Source organism: Balaenoptera physalus (genome assembly GCF_965194825.1).
Source record: "Balaenoptera physalus genome assembly, chromosome: 2".
NCBI classification, from domain to species: Eukaryota; Metazoa; Chordata; class Mammalia; order Artiodactyla; family Balaenopteridae; genus Balaenoptera; species Balaenoptera physalus.
In genome coordinates, this window is record NC_138883.1 from 144,975,675 (window position 1) to 144,999,998 (window position 24,324).

The following is a 24,324-nucleotide window of genomic DNA, read 5'->3' on the forward strand; positions in this document are numbered from 1 at the left end:
CTCCCTAACACCATACACAAAAATAAACTCAAAATAGATTAGAGGCCTAAATGTAAGACCGGACACTATAAAACTCTTAGAGGAAAACATAGGAAGTACACTCTTTTACATAAATCACAGCAAGATCTTTTTTGACCCACCTCCTAGAGTAATGGAAATAAAAACAAAAATAAACAAATGGGACCTAATGAAACTTAAAAGCTTTTGCATAGCAGAGGAAACCATAAACAAGACGAAAAGACAACCCTCAGAATGGGAGAAAATATTTGCAAATGAAGCAACTGAGAAAGGATTAATCTCCAAAATATACAAGCAGCTCATGCAGCTCAATATCCAAAAAACAAACAACCCAATCCAAAAATGGGCAGAAAACCTAAATAGACATTTCTCCAAAGCAGATATACAGATTGCCAACAAACACATGAAAGGATGCTCAACATCACTAATCATTAGAGAAGTGCAAATCAAAACTACAATGTGTCACCTCACATTGGCCAGAATGGCCATCACCAAAAAATCTACAAACAATAAATGCTGGAGAGGGTGTGGAGAAAAGGGAACCCTCTTGCACTGTTGGTGGGAATGTAAATTGATACAGCCACTATGGAGAACAGTATGGACGTTCCTCAAAAAACTAAAAATAGAACTACCATACGATCCAGCAATCCCACTGCTGGGCATATACCCTGATAAAACCATAGTTCAAAAAGAGTCATGTACCACAGTGTTCATTGCAGCTCTATTTACAATAGCCAGGACATGGAAGCAACCTAAGTGTCCATCGACAGATGAATGGATAAAGAAAATGTGGCATGTGTACAATGGAATATTACTCAGCCATAAAAAGAAATGCAGTTCAGTTATTTGTAGTGAGGTGGATGGATCTAGAGTCTGTCATACAGAGTGAAGTAAGTCAGAAAGAGAAAAACAAACACTGTATGCTAACACATATATATGGAATCTAAAAAAAAAAAAAAAAAAATGGATCTGAAGAACCTAGGGGCAGGACAGGAGTATAGACACAGACGTAGAAAATGGACTTAAGGATGCGGGGAGGGGGAAGGGTAAGCTGGGACTAAGTGAGAGAGCGGCATGGACATATACACACTACCAAATGTAAAATAGATAGTGAGAAGCAGCCGCATAGCACAGGGAGATCAGCTCGGTGCTTTGTGACCACCTAGAGGGGTGGGATAGGGAGGGTGGGAGGGAGACGCAAGAGGGAGGGGATATGGGGATATATGTATACATATAGCTGATTCACTTTGTTATACGGCAGAAACTAACACAACATTGTAAAGCAATTATACTCCAATAAAGATGTTAAAAATAAAATAAAAATACACAAAAAGGCAAGGAGAAAGTTCCAGAATGAAAGCAAAAGGCAAAGTATCAACAAATGTCCTAAGATGCAAGGGAGTGAAATTCAAAGCCTGGTTGTGGAGCTCAGTCTTAAATAGTTGGAGGAGCAGCTCCTAATGGAAACTGGCAAGGGAAAGGCGAGGATGGATGTGAGGGTAGGTGGGTTTATCTGCTTGATCGCAGGAAGTTCCTATCTGGTTGTTTCTGTTTGAGTGTGTGTGAATATTTGTGTGTGAGTGATTTTGTATGTGAATGCCCAGTTGTTCGAGGTCACATGTAGTATTCTTTTATGATACTTTTGACTTGATTACAATGTGCTAGTATTTAATTTAGGGTTTTCCATGCATGTATGAATGATATTGATGCATGTAGGTATCATCTATTGAGCGTGGTGGAGTACAAGAATGCCTTCCTGCAAATGGGAAAGTAGGACTGCAAGCTGATTTGGCCCACTATGGGCTCATTTTAGCATACTTCCCATGGAGATGTGTTCCCGACATGGTACATCAGCAGTAGCTGTTTTGTTCTCTTCAAATCCCTTCAAATCATAACAGGTCTCTAGCTGTAGTTTCTTCCAGCTACTCTTGATATAATTGGTCACTTCCTTTCAGGCTCCAGTGATGTTTATGATGCCCTTCATAAGGCCAAATGGCTTTCAACAGTCTTTAATTTTTACCAGCTGTCTCCTCATCTGGCTCCTAAAAAGAACTCACCTATTTGGAGTGCTATAAAACTTGCATTTTCATACCAAAATGGCACTCCTCTGGGTCCATACCATATTATGGTTCTACTTTTTTTCATTACCTGGGAGTTCATAGTAGTATTTATTCTATCATACTGGCTAATCAGCAGAGGGAAAAACCTATGCTAACTGTTCTTTTCAATATGGCCCTAGGCTTGCATCTGTCATATAGCATTGTATAAGGCAACACTATATGAAGTAGATCTGGTTTTTTTTTTTCTTTTATAGATTTTTGTCATCAGGTTTGTACTAGTCTTGTGAGATGAATTGGAGTTTTCCATACCTTTCAATAATTTTAAATAGTTCATATCATAGATGCTATCTGTTTAAAAAGTTTGAAAGAATTTGTTCCTACAACTGTCTAAATTCAGTTCTTGCTTTTCCCTCTTGGGGGCATTATTGAGGGGGGAGCATTGTGGCTGGATCTTCAACATCATTTTCAAGTTTCCCCCCTGCTTATTGTTATATACAAGGTCTTAATTTTAAAGTGAATTTCATAATTTAGATTTTCTTGGAAAAAAGTCATCTATTTCATGATATTAAAACCATCATCAAGAGATGTTCATCTAGTCTCAAGTTGCTTTAAGGCTTCCTCTTCTCTTTTTTCTTGTCACAAATAATGTGTAACCTAGTCACTCTTTTTGACCTAGGAGTTTTATAGGAAATGACTTTTAAAAAATTCTAATGTTTGGATTGGGGGGTGGGTTAATAGTTTATTATTCATTTATAGTTGGACTCTATTATGGTCAAGAATGTTACTTGCATAATTTCGGGCTTTTGGAATTTAGTGCAGTTTTCTTTATAGACTCATATAGGATCAATTTTTGTTAATGTTCCACTGGTGCTTAAAAAGAGCATATTACATCTGTTTCTAAGGGCCAAGGCTATTTGGTTATTTTATCAACATAATTTTCTTATTCAAATCATTTTCCCACTTTGAAAAATAATTTGATATGTTAAATAGTGGGTGTCATCTTAAAGGTTCTGACTATAGATTTTTTTATTGCTCCAGGTATTTCTTACTGAGTGTGTGTGTGTGTGTGTGTGACGTTACTTGGCATGTTGAATTTGTCAAGATTTGTTTGCAAGAAATACAACTCAAACTAACCTTAAACCAACAAAAGGGAATGTATTAGCTCATTTATTGGCTCTGCTTCCCCTCATAGAGTCTGTGTTTTTACCCTTTAATTATGAATTCATTTCTTGATGTAGGCTTTGGATATTTTTTTGCCAAAGAAAAACAACCTTCTTACTATGACATTGTAGAAGTCAAATGTGAAGTGAAGGATGTTGCCTCATGCTACCAAAGGAATTTATTACAAAAATTACATCGAAATTTCAACACTTGATTTATTTTATGACTTCTAAATGCCTATTTGCGATTACTATCCACATTTTAAGTATAAGATGAAGTAAACTTATTTTTATAATTTTTACTTTTGAGGATAAAGGTTTGCTCAAACCTCTTGAAGTGAAAAGTGGTGAAGTCATGTTGTAGGTCCAGTACGTGGGAAGGGAGATATTCTCGTGGCCGTCTTTGGAAAATGCATTCTACCTCAATAAGTATCCTAAATCGCCTATTAAACTTTTATATTTTTTTGAGTAAAGTTGCTCTAAGACCCAAAGATTTGTCACAAATGTTGTGAAATTCCATCAAAATGGTTAAAATGAGATAACTTTGGTGCTTTCAGACTCACCCCCTCAATCTCCAGAAAACGTTCCAAAATAGTCTCTAAGTGTAGTTTCTAAATAATTTTGATTACAAATTAAAATATATGTGAAAGATAACTGAAGTTTTCTCAGATTAAAAAGAAATGAAACCTGCTAGAAAATGAACATCTATGTCCCTGTAAAATCACTAAGAAAGTCTGACATTTGCTGGTGAGAACCCAAGGTGTGATGTTTTAGCAGTGTCTCCTTGTATTTCAGGTTAGCCAGTGTTTATTTAAAAAAAGAAAAAGGTTCATGGAAGATGCATGGAGATTTAAGACTGCATCCTGCCATGGACAGGAGCATAAGATTACAACCGAAGAAAGCAAAAGAAAATTTAGTGAAAAGAACTGAACATCTCAAATACATATTTTATACATACTTTTGGCCTGTACTGCATTCTGCAAAATATTGTAAAATGGTTGAATTGAAACATGGCATTTGGAAAAAGAACCACAATCTTATAACATAATGGAACACACATTTTTGCATGAAACTGAATACATTTGCGTATTTCAAATAGCATAGTCAGTCGCTATTACAATTTTCATTTGATTTTTTTCATCAAAAGTTTCATTTATATTTTGTTCAGTTCTGATTTTCCAATAATTTTTTTTTTTGTCTCAACAAAAAAAGAAGAGTGGTTGAGACATGGGCTTTGGGGTCAGACAGACCTGTCTAGCCTCAAAGGAAAAATGTGCCTGTGAAAGTTCATATTTGAACAGGGAAGCTGGTTGGCTATATTGTACTTTGGAATCCCTCGGGTACAAAAGAAAGACCACTGAATTAGGAAGCAGGAAATCTGATTTTCAGTTTTGAATCTACCACTCTTTTGCGGTCTTCATTTCTCTCTCAACTGTTTCCTTATGATTAAATTAATAAACTGGAGATAATGATACCATTCTTTTGACCTCACAAGATTCTGGTGGGCTCAAATAATGTATTTGAAAGCACTTCATACACTGCAAATCATTTTCCCAATGGGAGGCATTGCTGTTGTTTTTGCCAGTGATAGAAATATTACTAATGATAGTATTAGTGAACAGGAACTCCAACTCTAATGAAAATTTTAATAAGGGTTATGCATCAAATTTAGCACATATTCAATGATATAAAGAAAGTGTTATTCTTTAGGAGCTGATGTGAAAATTCCTCTTAGGGAAATTATTGTATATGTTTGGAAGGAACACTTTGATGATTCACTTGAGGGAACTCCTAGCTTTGAGTACATTTGGAATGCAGATCAGTCGGAAGGTGGATAGGGAGTTGGGATGCTCCTTAATGGCTTAAAGTGAGTATATTTGGGGGAGGGACGGTAGAGGGACTGAGTTTAAAAGGTGATGGAGACAATATCAAAGACTGGGAGACTTTGCAAAATGCAAAGTCGTTTGCTCCACGTGTTCCCTGAAATGCAGCCTGCAGCCACATAATATGGTCAAAAGGGCAGTAGCTTAAGAATGAGAAGTCTCAAGACCCTGTTTTCTTTTTTCCCCACAATGAGTTATTTTAAGTCATTTGCACTTTTTCTCTTTCCAACCTCCAGGCCATCAAGAAGCCATTGCAGTGTGCTTACACATCCAGACCCAGCAGACGGTCAACGACTCCTTGTGTGATATGGTCCACCGTCCTCCAGCAATGAGCCAGGCTTGTAACACGGAACCCTGCCCGCCCAGGTATGTGCTGTCTCATGCTCCCAGGACACACCGTCTGAATGGTAACACCCTCCCTTGCAGAGAAACACTTGTGTGCATTGAGACTGGCGGGTCCACCCAAAGTAGATCAGCCTGGCCTACTTCGGAGTTCTCCCTTCTCTGTTCAAGTTATGCCCCAGCCAAATTCTTGCTAAGATGCACAGATACTGCCAGGTTCAGCAGGAAACCCCTTTAGTCTGACTTTTGTTTGCATCAAACATGAATGAACATGAACTGGCCTGCTGCTGGGTCAGCAATTTTGTTCTGTCTCCTGTCTGTCTCCTCAAGAACATTTCTTTGCCTAAAGCCACATCCAAGAGCACAGGATCTGAGTTTGAGTTGGCACTGGTACACAGTAGGTGCTCAATCCATATTTGTTGAATGACTGAGTGATCTCCTATTTGTTACCTAGAACTCACACCAGTGTGTTCTTACCTTCCCACTGATTTACCATAGATCTCAGATTATGGGGTGTAATGTTACAGGCCCCAAAGAGTAGGCGAGGTTGACTTATTTTTGGTCTCCTTGGTCTGAAAGTTTGAACTTAAAAGTTAATCTGCTTCCTTTCACAAGTCCTTTTAAGATCCTGGGGAATTTTATCAGAAGGAAGGGTAGGTTTTCCCCCTGTTCCTCTATCCCTGTGTGTTGCTGGCTACAGAGGATTATAACTCAGCATCACTGGTCTCTCACACAAGACCTTCCAAAATCCAGGCCCCATTTTTTTCTCTTCTCTATCCTTTACCTTTATACTCTTGACCACTCTTCTGTGATAAATTTAAAACCAAACATTTAAAGCCCATTCCCAATCACCTCCTCTCTCTTGTTGCCAGATTCTCTTTCCTGCCTCTTAGTAATTATATCACCCATCTAATGAGGAACGTGTATTCACTAAAGGTGAGTTTAGTTATGTCTAGGACCCTAAGTAATTGAGGAAGTTTATTGTGTCTCATGCCATATGGGAGTAAGGATAGGTTTTTATGTTTATTCAGGAAATAAGTTGTGCTTCTGGAATTCTCTTGATCTTTCTGATTTTGATTCCATGAGATGTGTTGGCTATGAGGCAGAAACTCCTGCCTTCGTGGTCTGAAAGGGGTGAGGGTGAGGATCAAATAAGTCAGGGCATCCTGGAGATCCAGTCTTATGTATCCCACAGATGGGCCCTTTCCTTGTGGGTCTTGGTCTCTAACCTGCAGAGTCTTGGGAAGAGGCCAGCTCAATGCGTGCTTCATCCCTGGGGAGACCACACCTGCAGTAAGCCAGGCACAGGGTTTTATATAGCTGTATTTCTTTTTTTTTTAATTTTTATTGGAATGTAGTTGCTTTACAGCGTTGTGTTAGTTTCTGCTGTACAGCAAAGTGAATCAGCTATACGTATACATATATATCCCCTCCTTTTTGGATTTCCTTCCCATTTAGATCACCACAGAGCATTGAGTAGAGTTCCCTGTGCTATACAGTAGGTTCTCATTAGGACATGGAAGCAACCTAAATGTCCATCAACAGAAGAATGGATAAAGATGGGGTCCATTGCCATATTTCTGACTTAAGTTGTCGGCTAAGGAAATACGGGGAACTTCTTGACTTGCGTTAGAGCCATCTTGCTGTGCTCAGCTGAGAGGAGGCAGTAAAGACCTACAGACGTACTTTGGTGAGCAAGGCCCAGAAACAGCATAGGGAAATCTTCTTTCCTGGACATCCCATTTCCACCCCCAGGTTTACTGAATTCCAGAGTCATCCGTACCAGAACACTAGCAGAAAATTGCAGAAGAGACAATACAGTACGACTATTAGGATCTAACTGGGAGTCAGGATGCCCACTTTGTCAAGTCTGTCCGGAGCTTTCCAAGAACATCAAGCATATGGGAGGTGGTGCTGAGGCTATATCCATTTGGAACATCCCTTTCAACTTTTTTTTTTTTTAACACCTTTATTGGAGTATAATTGCTTTACAATGGTGTGTTAGTTTCTGCTTTATAACAAAGTAAATCAGTTATAAATATATCTCCATATTACTTCCCTCTTGCGTCTCCCTCCCTCCCACCCTCCCTATCCCACCCCTCTAGGTGGTCACAAAGCACCGAGCTGATCTCCCTGTGCTATGCGGCTGCTTCCCACTAGCTATCTATTTTACATTTGGTAGTGTATATATGTCCACGCCACTCTCTCACTTTGTCCCAGCTTACCCTTCCCCCTCCCCGTGTCCTCAAGCCCATTCTCTAGTAGGTCTGCGTCTTTATTCCGTCTTGCCCCTAGGTTCTTCATGACCATTTTTTTTTCTAGATTCCATATATATGTGGTAGCATACGGTATTTGTTTTTCTCTTTCTGACTTACTTCACTCTGTATGACAGACTCTAGGTCCATCCACCTCACTACAAATAACTCAATTTCATTTCTTTTTATGGCTGAGTAATATTCCATTGTATATATGTGCCACATCTTCTTTATCCATTCATCTGTCGATGGACACTTAGGTTGCTTCCGTGTCCTGGCTACTGTAAATAGGGCTGCAATGAACATTGTGGTACATGACTCTTTTTGAATTATGGTTTTCTCAGGGTATATGCCCAGTAGTGGGATTGCTGGGTGATATGGTAGTTCTATTTCTACTTTTTTAAGGAACCTCCATACTGTTCTCCATAGTGGCTGTATCAATTTACATTCTCACCAACAGTGCAAGAGGGTTCCCTTTTCTCCACACCTTCTCCAACATTTACTCTTTGTAGATTTTTTGATGATGGCCATTCTGACCGGTGTGCGAAGATACCTCATTGTAGTTTTGATTTGCATTTCTCTAATGATTAATGCTGTTGAGCATTCTTTCATGTGTTTGTTGGCAATCTGTATATCTTCTTTGGAGAAATATCTATTTAGCTCTTCTGCCCATTTTTGGATTGGGTTGTTTGTCTTTTTGATATTGAGCTGCATGAGCTGCTTGTAAATTTTGGAGATTAATCCTTTGTCAGTTGCTTCACTTGCAAATATTTTCTCCCATTCTGAGGGTTGTCTTCTCGTCTTGTTTATGGTTTCCTTTGCTGTGCAAAAACGTTTAAGTTTCATTAGGTCCCATTTGTTTATTTGTTTATTTTTTAATAAATTTATTTATTTATATTTAGTTTTGGCTGTGTTGGGTCTTCGTTTCTGTGCGAGGGCTTTCTCCAGTTGCGGCAAGCGGGGGCCACTCTTCATCGCGGTGCGCGGGCCTCTCATTATCGCGGCCTCTTTTGTTGCGGAGCACAGGCTCCAGACGTGCAGGCTCAGTAGTTGTGGCTCATGGGCCCAGTTGCTCCGCGGCATGTGGGATCTTCCCAGACCAGGGCTCGAACCCGTGTCCCCTGCATTGGCAGGCAGATTCTCAACCACTGCACCACCAGGGAAGCCCCCATTTGTTTATTTTTGTTTTTATTTCCATTTCTGTAGGAGGTGGGTCAAAAAGGATCTTGCTGTGATTTGTGTCATAGAGTGTTCTGCCTATGTTTTCCTCTAAGAGTTTGATAGTGTCTGGCCTTACATTTAGGTCTTTAATCCATTTTGAGTTTATTTTTGTGTATGGTGTTAGGGAGTGTTCAAATTTCATTCTTTTACTTGTAGCTGTCTAGTTTTCCCAGCACCACTTATTGAAGAGGCTGTCTTTTCTCCATTGTATATTCTTGCCTCCTTTATCAAAGATAAGGTGACCATATGTGTGTGGGTTTATTTCTGGGCTTTCTATCCTGTTCCATTAGTCTGTATTTCTGTTTTTGTGCCACTACCATACTGTCTTGATTACTGTAGCTTTGTAGTATAGTCTGAAGTCAGAGAGCCTGATTCCTTCAGCTCCGCTTTTCTTTCTCAAGATTGCTTTGTCTGGGGCTTCCTTGGTGGCTCAGTGGTTGGGAATCTGCCTGCCAGTGCAGGGGACATGGGTTCGAGCCCTGGTCTGGGCAGATCCCACATGCCGCGGAGCAACTAGGCCCGTGAGCCACAACTACTGAGCCTGCGTGTCTGGAGCCTGTGCTCTGCAACAAGAGAGGATGCGGTAGTGAAAGGCCCACACACCACGATGAAGAGTGGCCCCTGCTTGCCGCAGCTAGAGGAAGCCCTTGCACAGAAACAAAGACCCAATACAGCCAAAAATAAATAAATAAATAATTTAAAACTTTAAAAAAAAAGATTGCTTTGGCTATTCGGGGTGTTTTGTTTTTTCATACAAATTGTGAAATTTTTTGTTCTAGTTCTGTGAAAAATGCCAGTGGTAGTTTGATAGGGATGCATAGAATCTTTAGATTGCTTTGGGTGGTAGAGTCATTTTCACAATGTTGATTCTTCCAATCCAAAAACATGGTATATCTCTCCATCTATTTGTATCATCTTTGATTTCTTTCATCAGTGTCTTATAATTTTCTGAGTACAGGTCTTTTGTCTCCTTAGGTAGGTTTATTCCTAGGTATTTTATTCTTTTTGTTGCAGTGGTAAATGGGAGAGTTTTCTTAATTTCACTTTCAGATTTTTCATCATTAGTGTATAGGAATGCAAAAGATTTCTGTACATTAATTTTGTATCCTGCTACTTTACCAAATTCATTGATTAGCTCTAGTAGTTTTCTGGTAGCTTATTTAGGATTCTCTATGTATTGTATCATGTCATCCGCAAACAGTGACAGCTTTACTTCTTTTTTTCCGATTTGGATTCCTTTTATTTCTTTTTCTTCTCTGATTGCTGTGGCTAAAACTTCCAAAACTATGTTGAATAATAGTGGTGAGAGTGGGCAAGCTTGTCTTGTTCCTGATCTTTGTGGAAATGATTTCAGTTTTCACCATTGAGGATGATGTCGGCTGTGGGTTTGTCATATATGGCCTTTATTCTGTTGAGGTAAGTTCCCTCAATGCCTACTTTCTAGAGGGTTTTTATCATAAATGGGTGTTGAATTTTGTCAAAAGCTTTCTCTGCATCTATTGAGATGATCATATGGTTTTTCTCCTTCAATTTGTTAATATGGTGTATCACATTCATTGATTTGTGTATATTGAAAAATCCTTGCATTCCTGGGATAAACCCCACTTGATCATGGTATATGATCCTTTTAATATGCTGTTGGTTTTCTGTTTGCTAGTATTTTGTTGAGGATTTTTGCATCTATGTTCGTCAGTGATATTGGCCTGTAGTTTTCTTTCTTTGTGACATCTTTGCCTGGTTTTGGTATCAGGGTGATGGTGGCCTCGTAGAATGAGTTTGGGAGTGTTCTTCCCTCTGCTATATTTTGGAAGAGGTTGAGAAGGATAGTGTTAGCTCTTCTCTAAATGTTTGATAGAATTTGCCTGTGAAGCCATCTGGTCCTGGGCTTTTGTCTGTTGGAAAATTTTTAATCACAGTTCAAATTTCAGTGCTTGTGTTTGGTCTGTTCATATTTTCTATTTCTTCCTGGTTCAGTCTCGGAAGGTTGTGCATTTCTAAGAATTTGCCCATTTCTTCCAGGTTGTCCATTTCATTGGCATATAGTTGCTTGTAGCAATATCTCATGATCCTTTGTATTTCTTCAGTGTCAGTTGTTACTTCTCCTTCTTCATTTCTAATTCTGTTCATTTGAGTCTTCTCCCTTTTTGTCTTGATGAGTCTGGCTAATGGTTTATCAATTTTGTTTATCTTCTCAAAGAATCAGCTTTTAGTTTATTGATCTTTGCTATCGTTTCCTTCATTTCTTTTTCATTTTTTTCTGATCTGATCTTTATGATTTCTTTCCTTCTGCTACTTTGAGGTTTTTTTGTTCTTCTTTCTCTAATTGCTTTAGGTGTAAGGTTAGTTTGTTTATTTGAGATGTTTCTTGTTTCTTAAGGTAAGATTGTATTGCTATAAACTTCCCTCTTAGAACTGCTTTTGCTGCATCCCATAGGTTTTGGGTCATCGTGTTTTCATTGTCATTTGTTTCTAGGTATTTTTTGATTTCCTCTTTGATTTCTTCAGTGATCTCTTGGTTATTAAGTAGTGTAATTTTTAGCCTCCATGTGTTTGTATTTTTTACAGATTTTTTTACTGTAATTAATATCTAGTCTCATAACGTTGTGGTCAGAAAAGATACTTGATACGATTTTAATTTTCATAAATTTACCAAGGCTTGATTTGTGACCCAAAATATGATCTATCCTGGAGAATGTTCCATGAGCATTTGAGAAGAAAGTGTATTCTGTTCTTTTTGGATGGAATGTCCTATAAATATCAATTAAGTCCATCTTGTTTAATGTATCATTTAAAGCTTGTGTTTCCTTATTTATTTTCATTTTGGATGATCTGTCTATTGGTGAAAGTGGGGTGTTAAAGTCCCCTACTATGATTGTGTTACTGTCGATTTCCCCTTTTATGGCTGTTAGTATTTGCCTTATGTATTGAGGTGCTCCTGTGTTGGGTGCATAAATATTTACAATTGTTACATCTTCTTCTTGGATTGACCCCTTGACCATTATATAGTGTCCTTCTTTGTCTCTTGTAATAGTCTTTATTTTAAAGTCTATTTTGTCTGATATGAGAATTGCTACTCCAGTTTTCTTTTGATTTCCATTTGCATGGAATATCTTTTTCCATCCCCTCACTTTCAGTCTGTATGTGTCCCTAGGTCTGAAGTGGGTCTCTTGTAGACAGCATATATACAGGTCTTGTTTTTGTATCCATTCAGCCAGTCTATGTCTTTTGGTTGGAGCATTTAATCCATTTACATTTAAGGTAATTATTGATATGTATGTTCCTATTATCATTTTCTTAATTGTTTTGGGTTTGTTATTGTAGGTCTTTTCCTTCGCTTGTGTTTCCTGCCTAGAGAATTTCCTTTAGCATTTGTTGTAAAGCTGGTTTGGTGGTGCTGAATTCTCTTAGCTTTTGCTTGTCTCTAAAGGTTTTAATTTCTCTGAATGAGATCCTTGCTGGGTAGAGTAATCTTGGTTGTAGGTTTTTCTCCTTCATCACTTTAAGTATATCCTGCCACTCCCTTCTGGCTTGCAGAGTTTCTGCTGAAAGATCAGCTGTTAACCTTATGGGGATTCCCCCATATGTTATTTGCTGATAACCAGTATGTTATTTGCTGTTTTTCCCTTGCTGCTTTTAATATTTTTTCTTTGTAGTTAATTTTTGATAGTTTGATTAATATGTGTCTTGGCGTGTTTCTCCTTGGATTTATCCTGTATGGGACTCTATGTGCTTCCTGGACTTGATTAACTATTTCCTTTCCCATATTAGGGAAGTTTTCACCTATAATCTCTTCAAATATTTTCTCAGTCCCTTTCTTTTTCTCTTCTTCTTCTGGGACCCTTATAATTCGAATGTTGGTGCATTTAATGTTGTCTCAGAGGTCTCTGAGACTGTCCTCAATTCTTTTCATTCTTTTTTCTTTATTCTGCTCTGCAGTAGTTATTTCCACTATTTTATCCTCCAGGTCACTTATCCATTCTTCTGCCTCAGTTATTCTGCTATTGATCCCTTCTAGAGAATTTTTAATTTCATTTACTTTGTTGTTCATCATTGTTTGTTTGCTCTTTAGTTCTTCTAGGTCCTTGTTAAACGTTTCTTGTATTTTCTCCATTCTGTTTCCAAGATTTTGGATCACCTTTACTATCATTATTCTGAATTCTTTTTCAAGTGGACTGCCTATTTCCTCTTCATTTTTTTAGGTCTGATAGGTGTTTACCTTGCTCCTTCATCTGCTGTATGTTTCTGTGTCTTCTCATTTTGCTTAACTTACTGTGTTTGGTGTCTCCTTTTCGCAGACTGCAGGTTCGTAGTTCCCGTTGATTTTGGTGTCTGCCGCCAGTGGCTAAGGTTGGTTCCATGGGTTGTGTAGGCTTCCTGGTGGAGGGGACTAATGCCTGTGTTCTGCTGGATGAGGCTGGATCTTGTCTTTCTGGTGGGAAGGTCCACGTCTGCTGGTGTGTTTTGGGGTGTCTGTGACCTTATTATGATTTTAGGCAGCCTCTCTGCTAATGGGTGGCATTGTGTTCCTGTCTTGCCAGTTGTTTCGCGTAGGGTGTCCAGCACTGTAGCTTGCTTGTTGTTGAGTGGAGCTGGGTCTTGGCGTTGAGATGGAGATCTCTGGGAGATTTTCGTTGTTTGATATTATGTGGAGCTGGGTGGTCTCTGGTGGACCAATGTCCTGAACTTGGCTCTGCCACCTCAGAGGCACAGCCCTGATGCCTGGCTGGAGCACCAAGAGCCTGTCATCCACATGGCTCAGAATAAAAGAGAGAAAGAAAGAAAGAAAGACAGAAAGAAAGACAGAAAGAAAGAAAGAAAGAAAGAAAGAAAGAAAGAAAGAAAGAAAGAAAGAAAGAAAGGAAGAAAAGAAAGAAGGAAAGAAGGAAAGAAGGAAAGGAAGAAAGGAAAGAAGGAAGGAAGGAAGGCAGAAAGGAGAAAGAAAGAAAAGATAAAAATAAAATGAAATAAAATAAAATAAAGTTATTAAAATAAAAAATAATTATTTAAAAAAAATTTAAAAAAAGAAAGAAAGAAGAGAGCAACCGTATCAAAAAACAAATCCACCAATGATAACAAGCGCTAAAAACTATACCAAAAGAAAAAACAAAAAATAAACAAACAAACAAAAAAACCAGACAGACAGAACCCTGGGACAAATGGTAAAAGCAAAGCTATACAGACAAAATCACACACAGGAGCATACGCATACACACTCACAAAAAGAGAAAAAGGGGGGAAAAAATATATATCGTTGCTCCCAAAGTCCACCTCCTCAATTTGGGATGATTCGTTGTCTATTCAGGTATTCCACAGATGCAGGGTACATCAAGTTGATTGTGGAAATCTAATCTGCTGCTCTTGAGGCTGCTGGGAGAGATTCTCTTTTCTTTGTTCGCACAGCTCCCAGGGTTCAGCTTTGGATTTGGACCCGCCTCTGCGTGTAGGTTGCCTGAGGGCGTCTGTTCTTCGCCCAGACAGGACGGGGTTAAAGGAGCAGCTGATTCGGGGGCTCTGGCTCACTCAGGCCGGGGGGAGGGAGCGGTACGGATGCAGGGCGAGCCTGTGGTGGCAGAGCCCCGCGTGACGTTGCACTAGCTTGAGGTGCACCGTGTGTTCTCCCGGGGAAGTTGTTCTTGGATCACAGGACCCTGGCAGTGGCGGGTTGCACAGGCTTCCGTGAGGGGAGGTGTGGAGAGTGAGCTGTGCTTGCTCACAGGCTTCTTGGTGGCGGCAGCAGCAGCCTTAGCATCTCATGCCCGTCTCTGGGGTCCGCGCTGATAGCCGCGGCTCACGCCCGTCTCTGGAGCTCCTTTAAGTGGCGCTCTTAATCCCCTCTCCTCACGCACCAGGAAACAAAGAGGCAAGAAAAAGTCTCTTGCCTCTTCGGCAGCTCCGGACCTTTCCCCAGACTCCCTCCCGGCTAGCTGTGGCGCACTAGCCCCTTCAGGCTGTGTTCATTCCGCCAACCCCAGTCCTCTCCCTGGGATCCGACCGAAGCCCGAGCCTCATCTCCCAGCCCCCGCCCGCCCCGGCAGGTGAGCAGACAAGCCTCTCGGGCTGGTGAGTGCTGCTCGGCACCGATCCTCTGTGCGGGAATATCTCCGCTTTGCCCTCCGCACCCCTGTGGCTGTGCTCTCCTCCGTGGCTCCGAAGCTTCCCCCTTCCGCCACCCGCAGTTTCTGCCCGCGAAGGGGCCTCCTAGTGTGTGGAAACCTTTCCTCCTTCACAGCTCCCTCCCGCTGGTGCAGGTCCCGTCCCTATTCTTTTGTCTCTGTTTTTCCTTTTTTCTTTTGCCCTACCCCGGTACGTGGGGAGTTTCTTGCCTTTTGGGAGGTCTGAGGTCTTCTGCCAGCGTTCAGTAGGTGTTCTGTAGGAGTTGTTCCACATGTAGATGTATTGCTGATGTATTTGTGGGGAGGAAGGTGATCTCCACGTCTTACTCTTCCGCTATCTTGAAGCCTGCTCCCTTTCATCTTTAGGGAAATAGCACTCATGTTAAGTATTGAACACCTTAGTAATCCAAATTACTTATCTTAGGTTTCTCAGTTTTTTCTTATTCTAATATTGAAACCAATGATTCAGATATTTTTGGAAAAGCCGGAGTTTCTGTTTTCCTCCCCTGCCCCATCCCTCCTCTGAGGCCCTGTAAGATGGAGACCACCCATCTGAACTGGGGTAAGAGACAAGGGGAAATACAGGAAGTGAAAAACATAGTTTAATATCTCAACATATTTTCCCACGAAATTGGAATCATGCTCTATGTGATTTTGTAAACTGGTTCCTTAAACTTGAGTCTTGGAATGGGGTAGAAGGAAGAGTTAAAAAAACAGAAACATAAATAAGTATATTACTTAAATTATAATAAATGCTATAAAGAAACAGAAAAGGTCTCAGGAACAAGAGTAACGTGAGGACCTAATATAGATTGGTGGGGGCTGAGGGTTAGGTGCAGGTGGTCAGAGGAGCCTTTCTAAGGAAGTTCTATGTGAGTTGAGATGTGAAAGCAGAGTAGAAGTTGGCCAGGGGAAGTGTAGAGGAAGGTGTGTTCTAGGCAGAAGGAACAGCATGTGCAAAGACCCCGAGGAAAGGAAGAAGTTGGTGTGTTCAGGAAACTGGACAGAAGGGAAGTCAGTGTATCCTGAGATGAGATCAGACCTGGCAGGGCCATGGTAGGCATTTAGACGTGATCCAGAGAATCAGTGGGGAGCCATTGGAGGCTTTAAACAATGAAATGATAAAGTCACATTTTTGAAAGACTGCTCAAACCCTGAAATGGGGAGAACAGTGATAGAGATGATGAGATCAATTACAAATTTTTAATAAATGTCCTTAAACGAGGTACCCAACCGGCCACAATTCCACTTGAGTATGCCCCATTTAAAGCCTGCTTCCATGTGAATCTGCAATAGTTTTTCCTTAGCTTGTCATTTCCTTTTTACTGTTTATATACTGCCGCAAATATTCTTCATCAAGATGTTGACTCTGCTTTTAGATTTGTAGCCATGAATATCATTGCATCTCTGCTGTCTGTTCCAGAAATGCTCAGAGCATCCTTCAAAAATACTGCTTCCCAAATCGTGCCCCTCTGTGCTCCAGGGTTTTGCAGAGGTGTTTTTGTTTTGTTTTTACATTTTATTGAAGTATAGTTAATTTACAGTGTTGTGTTAATTTCTTCTGTACAGCAAAGTGACTCAGTTATACATATATATATATTCTTTTTCATATTTTTTTCATTATGGTTTATCACAGGATATTGAATATAGTTCCCTGCGCTATACAGTAGGACCTTGTTGTTTATCCATCCTATATATAATAGTTTGCATCTGCTAATCCCAAGCTCCCAATACTTCCCTCCCCAAACCCCTCCCTCTTGGTAACCACAAGTCTGTTCTCTATGTCTGTGAGTCTGTTTTTGTTTCATAGATATGTTGATTTGTGCCATATTTTAGATTCCACATATAAGTGATATCATATGATATTTGTCTTAGTATGTTAATTCCCAGGTCCTATCCATTCCTAACTGCCTTGATTCAGATGTTTTGACTGAACGGTTTCTTAGTTCCTAAATAAACTCCTGCTTCTAGTGTTTCCCTGATCCACATGCACACATGTGATTATGAAAGATCCTTCTAAATTGTAGAATGACCGTGTGAGCTTCCACAAAAAGCCCTTCAATGACTTCCCTTTACCTGTGGAAAATCCACATTCTTTACTTTGGCATAGGTATTTGTTTCCTTGGGCTGCCATAACAAAGTACCACAAACTGAGTGGCTTAAAAAATAGAAGTTTATTGTCTCACCAATCTGGAGACCAGAAGTCCATAAACAAGGTGTTTTGGCAGGGTTGGTTCCTTCAGAGGGCTGTGAGGGAAAACCTGTTCTCTGCCTGTCTCCTAACTTCTGGTAGCTTGAGCGTTCCTTAGCTTGTGGATGGCATTCCTCATGTGTTTTCATATCCTCTTCCCTCTGTATGTCTCTGCATCGAAATTTCCCTTTTATAAGGTCACTACTCATATTGGATCAGGGCCCAATGTCTAATGACCTCATCCTAACTTGATCATCTGTAAAGACCCTATTTCCAAATAAAGTCACATTTCTAGGCACTAGCAGTTAGGACTTCAACATCTTTTTGAAGAAAAGAGTTCAACCCATAACAGCAAATAAAGTCTTTGTTACCCTGGTTTTAGGTTCTTGAACCACATTTCCTATCATGACCACTCTAACCTCATCACACGCTACACACACACACACACACACACACACACACACACACACACACAGAGGCACTCACTGAGGAACTTGCCCAGCAGCCACACTAAATTATTCACTATGACCCATGTTCATGCTCATTCATGCCTTCTGGGCCTTTGCACATACCGTGCCCTCTGCCTGGAGCCCTCCTCCAGGAAATAAGCTAATACTCTACCATAAAAGTAAGCAGTGGCTCACTTCTCACTGGTATAATGAAGCCCAACAATGTGAAATGGGACCCTAACCTTAGACACTTGATAGGGGTAAGTCTTAATAGTCCAGAGAGAAGTGGGAGTGGGTCAGGGGAATGGGATAGAGCCCTAGTTCTACCTCCATCAAGGCATTTCAGACATGTCCCTTAGCTCTCTGGGCCTAGTTTCTTAATCTGAATATTGATGAAAGGTGTCAGACTTTATGATCACCAAGGTCCCTTTCAGCTCTAGTCTTTCATTGTTGAGTCATGCTTTCAGGTTGCATTTTTCACTCACATCTCTAGGACTCTGCCTAGTGTTTTCGCAATTATCCTCATATCTACTCATGAGTTGTTTGAAATGCTCAGGGTTTGTTTTAGTTCTAAGAATAACAGCCTTTGCTTGACCTGCCCAGGAGGCCAAGGCAGGGTTGAGTTTGTTTTGCAGTGCTGTCCTTCCTTGGCTTACCAATCAGGGCAAGATTTGACAACAAGTCTATAAACTGTTCCTTAAGGCTGCCGATGGAAGCATGCTGGTTTATTCACGCACCAGCCCACGTGCAGGATCCCTTCCTTCTCTCAGCCTCAGCGAGAGATCCTGCACATTATCTTCTTCAGCAGCATCTTGCTCACAGAGCTTTCAAGCTAGGACTAAGACAACACACTATATCTTGGCCACTTGCAAAATTAAGGGTCTGCTTTTATGTGAAGAGAAATACTATTCCTCATTTTGAAGTTGCAAATTTAATAAACTTTTTGAAGGTTGAGAGTCATATTGGAAAAAAACCAGCAGAGACAAAGGGTTGATGCCAAAATAAAGGTAATTTTACAAAAATGTTTTAGGTTCTAGAAACCAGTGGTGTAGGAATAACAGGAACAGGGTGTTGCACAATATTTCCATACAAATATTTACTGACTCCAAGGGCAATAGCAGTAAAATATTACCCCAGGGTGAAACTTACCAGTGAGATTGGATTGGACAGTCAGTAGATCTTTATTTATCCAAAGGCAAATGTATTTGATGTATTAGCCTGAACTCTCCGAGGTGGGGTGTTGTATGTTTATTTGCTTTTATGGGGTTACTCCCCTTGGTCTATCCTATAACTGCTGAGTGTCTGCTATTTATGGAGTTTGCTTTTTCCAAGAGAGAGCCAGCGGTTCATAGAAACATGCGGGGTTACTTGATGGTCCCACTAGTCCGAGAAGAGCCTTCTTCTATGACAGAAATCAACACAGGGAAGTAGGGAAACAGGAGGCAAGAGTAATGTGTTTCTGTACCGACTTGTTACCCAGTTCTTGAATTAAAAAAAAAAAATTCTGTGTTTAGTTCATTGTCTGTTAATAAGAAATTGTTATCCATTTCTTGAATAAAAATGGTTCCACTTCTGGTTCCTTATGGCACTAATTGATTCTTCTAATTACATACTTTCTTGAAAGACTGATCATCCTGAAGTCACTTCAAATAAATTACATAGTTAAGCTGAGTTGTTTTAATAGTGCAACAAAAGCCTTCTCATTACTTAGCCATGTAGTCTGATTGTCATCAAAGTATGACCTATATATCTACTATTGGTGATTTCCCTCACCTCTAAAGCTCCTGGAAATTTAGATATTAATAGGCTAGTTAATAGGTTAACTTATATACTTCCAATTATATCCAATCCTGTGGATAGCAGGGACTTAACATCTTCCTTTTAATTCGTGGGAGAGGACCCATGTTCTTTGCTTCTTTGTGAAAAAAAAGAACAAAAGCTGCTGCTAATCACAACCTGAAGCCATTGTTTACCTGAGGCTGCTCACTTGTGGAGAGGAAGGACAGACACAGATAGAGGCCTGGGACCACGTACCGCCCCAGATTACCTGTTGGCTTGGTGGTTGGATTGTCAGTGTCCTTATAGTGCTTCTGTGCCACTTTGTCCATATAAGACCTTGATCTAGACTGGAGACCCTGGAGGGCTAGATGGAGGCAAACAAAACTGAGACAGGAAGGGTTAAGAGACAGAGAAAAGGATTGAAGGAGGTGGAGGGGGAGAATCCCCTCTTCCAGTTGAGGCTGCAAAATGAAGTTCCAAAGCATGTAAAAAAATCTAATACTTATGAAGATAGTCCACAGATTCAATAGTTGAAAGATGAATTCACTCCAGAAGAAATTAAAATATAAGAACAATCTGAAAAATACTTTAAACTAAGTATTATTGGGATCTTTGGAGAAATAACTAATAAATAATATCCATGTAAAGAACTAGAAATTTTGAAATAGAAATAGGCAGGAATGTGGTAAGAATAGATGTGTATTATAAAGAAAGCATTAGAAAACCTAGAAATGAAAAAAAGTCAATGAAATAAAAGAATAAGCTATAGACAATTGAAAGAGTTGGTGACTTGAAGATAGTGCTGAGGATGTCAAATGAATCAAACCACAGAAGGTTGATGATTTGGGGAAAAGAGAAGAAAGTGCAGAAATAGGGAAATAAAGGCAGAGAAGCAAGATATTAAACTGTTTACTAAAACTCAGGAAAAAATACTTCTAGTATCAAGAGAAATAAGTGGAAACAAATCCCCACTTTGATAGGACATAGTGAGACTGCAGAAAATCAAGGATGACAAGAAATTCTTAAAAGCTATAAGACATGAAAGACATATTAACCCCAAGAACTTATTAACAAGTGGAGTTTCCAGAAAACAAAGGAATAACATCTTCAGAGAACTCAGGGAAAGTCATGATCATCCTAGAGCTAAACTTTCTAAACTTTCAAGTATATGAATGTGGATGTCCATTTTTAGCCTTGTGATGGACTAGATATCCTGAATGCCCTTTTGTTAAAGCTAAAATACCAGGTAAAATATGTAAAAATAACTTGAAATGTAGAACTAAGCTTGTAAGAAAGTAGGGGAAATCCTCAGTAGCCAAAACGAAGCTGAGGCATGAATCTAGAGTGGTAACCCAGTATAAAAGTTAGTACCTCCCTAGGGACAGCTACCAACAGCCCTTTATGCAGGAGGGGGGGTTATATGCATCTGACTATGTGATCTGAAAAATTAATTCACATTGGTTTTGACAGACGTAATGCAAATTCTGTGTAGAGAAATGATGTAACTTCCACCTAGAACTTAAAATTCCCACAAAGACCTAATGGGAATGACCTCATAATCAAAAATCAAAAAACTCAGGAATAAACAACGTGGGAGAATCAGTGGGGAATCAGATACACAGAGCATCAGATAATTGGAATTATCAGATACAGAAAATAAAATAAGTTTGTTTAAAATACTTAAAGGTATAAAACTGGAAATGAAAACCTAAGCTAGGAACAACCTATCAAAAATACTTGGACAGATTTTTTAAAGAACCAAATATTAGGTTGAACCATATAAAACTTAAATTTCATTGGTCAAAAATGGTCAAATATTGGCAATTTCATATGGTTCAACCTAATAGAATACCTAGGTTAAATATAAAATCACTGACATTTAAAAGTTATGGAATGGGGCAAACAGGTGAAGTAGAAGAGAGATCTGAAGAAATTACCTGGGAAAAAAGCACAGAGAGCAAACGAGATATGTAAAATATGCACTAGAGGTAAGAAATACAGAGGAAATATTGAGAAGGTATATATCTAAATGAAGCTACAAAAAGATAGCAGGTAATATTCAAAGAGATAATGGCTGAGAATATTTTGGAGTTAATGAAAAATATGAATCCTGAGAATCTGGAGTTACAACAAATCCCAAGCAGGAAAAATAAAAAAGAAATACACACCTAGACACATGATTGGGAAGCCTTGGAACTCCAAAGACAAAGAAAATATCTCAGAAGCAATCAGAGAAAAGAGATGTATAAGAGGAACAGCAAAAACTGACAGTATTCTTCTCATTAGTAATAATGGAATATTATCTTCAGATGGCTCAGAGGAAATAACTGTCAGCCTGGAATCGCATACTTAGTGAACAATATATCAAAGATGAAACAAGGGTATTTTCAGATTGTAATGGGGTCAGCAAACCGTGGCCTTACAGGTGATATGAGGATTAAGTGTGTTAATACATGTAAAGTACTCTAAAAAGAGCTTGGCCCATGGTAAGTGATCGATAAATGTTAACTAGTATTATGTTAGAAATTCTAGGTGAGCAAAACCAGGAGACTTTACTATCAGCAAACTTTCACTAAAGATAATTTTAAAAGAATGTGTTTATTAAGCAGAAAACTGATCCCAGAGGGACGGTCTGAGATATAAGAATGAATACTGAACAAAGTACATTGTAAAGACAGCTATCTAAAAAAGAATCACTGACTGTGCAAGTCAATAATAATATCTGAATGTGGATTTGAAATAGATATTGGACAACAAAGCCTAGTAAAACTGGGTCAAAGGTTGATTGTGGAGTTAAAGTGCTTTAAGCCCCTTGTACTATTTGTGAAGATGGAAATAATTTTGATTAACTCTACAGATGTTAAATAGGCCCTTTAAATTTCCAAGGGTAACTCTAAGGATAAAAGATAGCAGAGGAGAAAGCAGAATAAAAAATATAATGAACTCAACCAAACCCGTGGAAAAACAAGACAAAACAGGAATGATTAAAATAAGTATGGAAAAGTCAGGAGAAACAGAATTCTAGACAACAGTAACAGATGAGAGTAGTTCAAGAAGCCCTTTCATCTTGATCAAGAAAAGGAATAGAGATACCAAGAAACTCTAGACTTTGTTATCAACATTTATAGTGATAGACGCTATAATTTAAGGGTAAGTGCTAAAGGAATATGAATGCTAGTTTATATATTCATTTGCCTTTTTGCATGTTAATTGAATTTTTTAATTTCTGAAGTTAAAAAAATCCAATTTTTAAATTTATTTAAATTTATTTATTGTTTGACATAATGTTTTTCATTTTACACCTATTATACTTTTATTATTTTTAATGCCTTTGAGATTACCCTTAAATTACTTATGTTTATGCTGTCTCTTTTTTTGTTCTTCATAGTTCACCGTAAATTTATCAATTTTATTTGTCTTTTGAACAGCCAACTTTTGTTTTCTAGTTTACTCATTTCTGTTCTCATCTCTTTTTTGTTTCCTTTACTTTTTTTGGTCTAATATAGTGTTTTTTTAACTTCTTGAAACAGATTATTGTTTTCAGCCTTTCTTTCATTTTAATATATGCATTTAAGACATTGATTTTCTTCTAATCATGGCTTTAGCTGCATCCCACAGATTTTGACATTTCATATTTTTTAACATGCATTTAAAAATACTGTCTAATTTTCATTGTGATTTCTTCTTTGACCCATGAGTAATTTAAAAGGTTATTGCATAATTTCTAAATATTTAGGGGATTATCTAATATAGTTCCACTGTGGTCAGAAATGTGATAGACTAGGTGGCTTAAACAACAAAAGTTTATTTTCTCACAGTTCTGGAGGCTAGAACTTTTAAGATCAAGGTGCCAGCAGGGTTCAGTGTTTGATGAGAGCTCTCTTCCCAGCTTGCTGACAGCTGCCTTCTCACTGTGTCCTTTTATGGCAGAAAGAGAGAGAGAGAGAGAGAGCAAGCTCTCTGGTTTATCTTCTTACAAGGGCACTAGTCCCATCAGGAAGGCCCCACCCTTATGGCCTCTTCTAACCCTAATTTCTACCTAAAGGCCTAATTTCCAAACACTATCACATTGGAGGTTAGGGATTCAACATATGAATTTGGGGAGGGATACAAACATTCAGTCCATAGCGTGTACTGTGTATCATTTTAATCCTTTGATTGACTTGCTTTCATTTTACTTAGGATTTATATTTCTCTTTTATTTAGAATTCAGAATATATAACCATACATAAAAAATATTTTCTTTATATACATTTGTCAGATTTTGTGCTCAGGTTTTACCGAGCTTCATAATATGCATTAAAATCTTTAATCCTCTTCTTTACTTTGGAACATTTTAAATAACATAGGAATTCACTTGTCTCTTAGAAACTTGTAGGCACTCAATCACACAATTAGCAAGCTCTAGTCCCTTTCTTGAATAGAACTTTTTGTAGTTGCCTAATAACATGTATTTCATCAAAATTTTCAAATGTATTATTCAATTCTCTATGTTCTTATTAAAATTCATCTTTTTGATAAGCCAGGAGCTTAGAGAAGTATTTCACAGCTTAAAAAATTTTTTATTACATATCCTTCCATTTTTCTTTTATCTAACATCTCATATTTCATACATATTTGTGCTTGTTATTCAGTCTCCTTATTTGTTATATCATCATTGTGAACTCTTGCCTTCGTAAATTAAGATTTTACTCTTTTTGCCCTATTTGTCTTTAATACTGTTCTTCATTTTTTCTCTTAGTCACATAAATAAAACATGTTTATTATAGAAAGTTAGAAATCAGAAAAACTGAAAAATCACCTTTAGATAAACACTAATATTTTTCAAAGAACTAACTTATTTTTTCTGATAA

General features: G+C 38.7%; 1 protein-coding gene and 1 long non-coding RNA gene across 9 annotated transcripts in view; one reads left to right on the forward strand and one right to left on the reverse strand.

Moving 5' to 3' along the window:
• Positions 1–24,324, forward strand: part of LOC309654491 (endophilin-A3) — a 661,335-nt gene that overhangs the window by 538,488 nt on the left and 98,523 nt on the right. For all 8 annotated transcript variants that reach the window (XR_014260293.1, XM_082448506.1, XM_082448508.1 and 5 more), the window contains one exon: positions 5,358–5,487. Coding sequence is in view for 7 of the 8 variants with exons in the window: in XM_082448506.1 (XP_082304632.1) it covers positions 5,358–5,487 (130 nt within the window). In the remaining variant the exon portion in view is untranslated. The remainder of the gene's footprint in view (positions 1–5,357; positions 5,488–24,324) is intronic.
• Positions 1–24,324, reverse strand: part of LOC309654607 — a 535,162-nt gene that overhangs the window by 500,195 nt on the left and 10,643 nt on the right. The window lies entirely within an intron of this gene.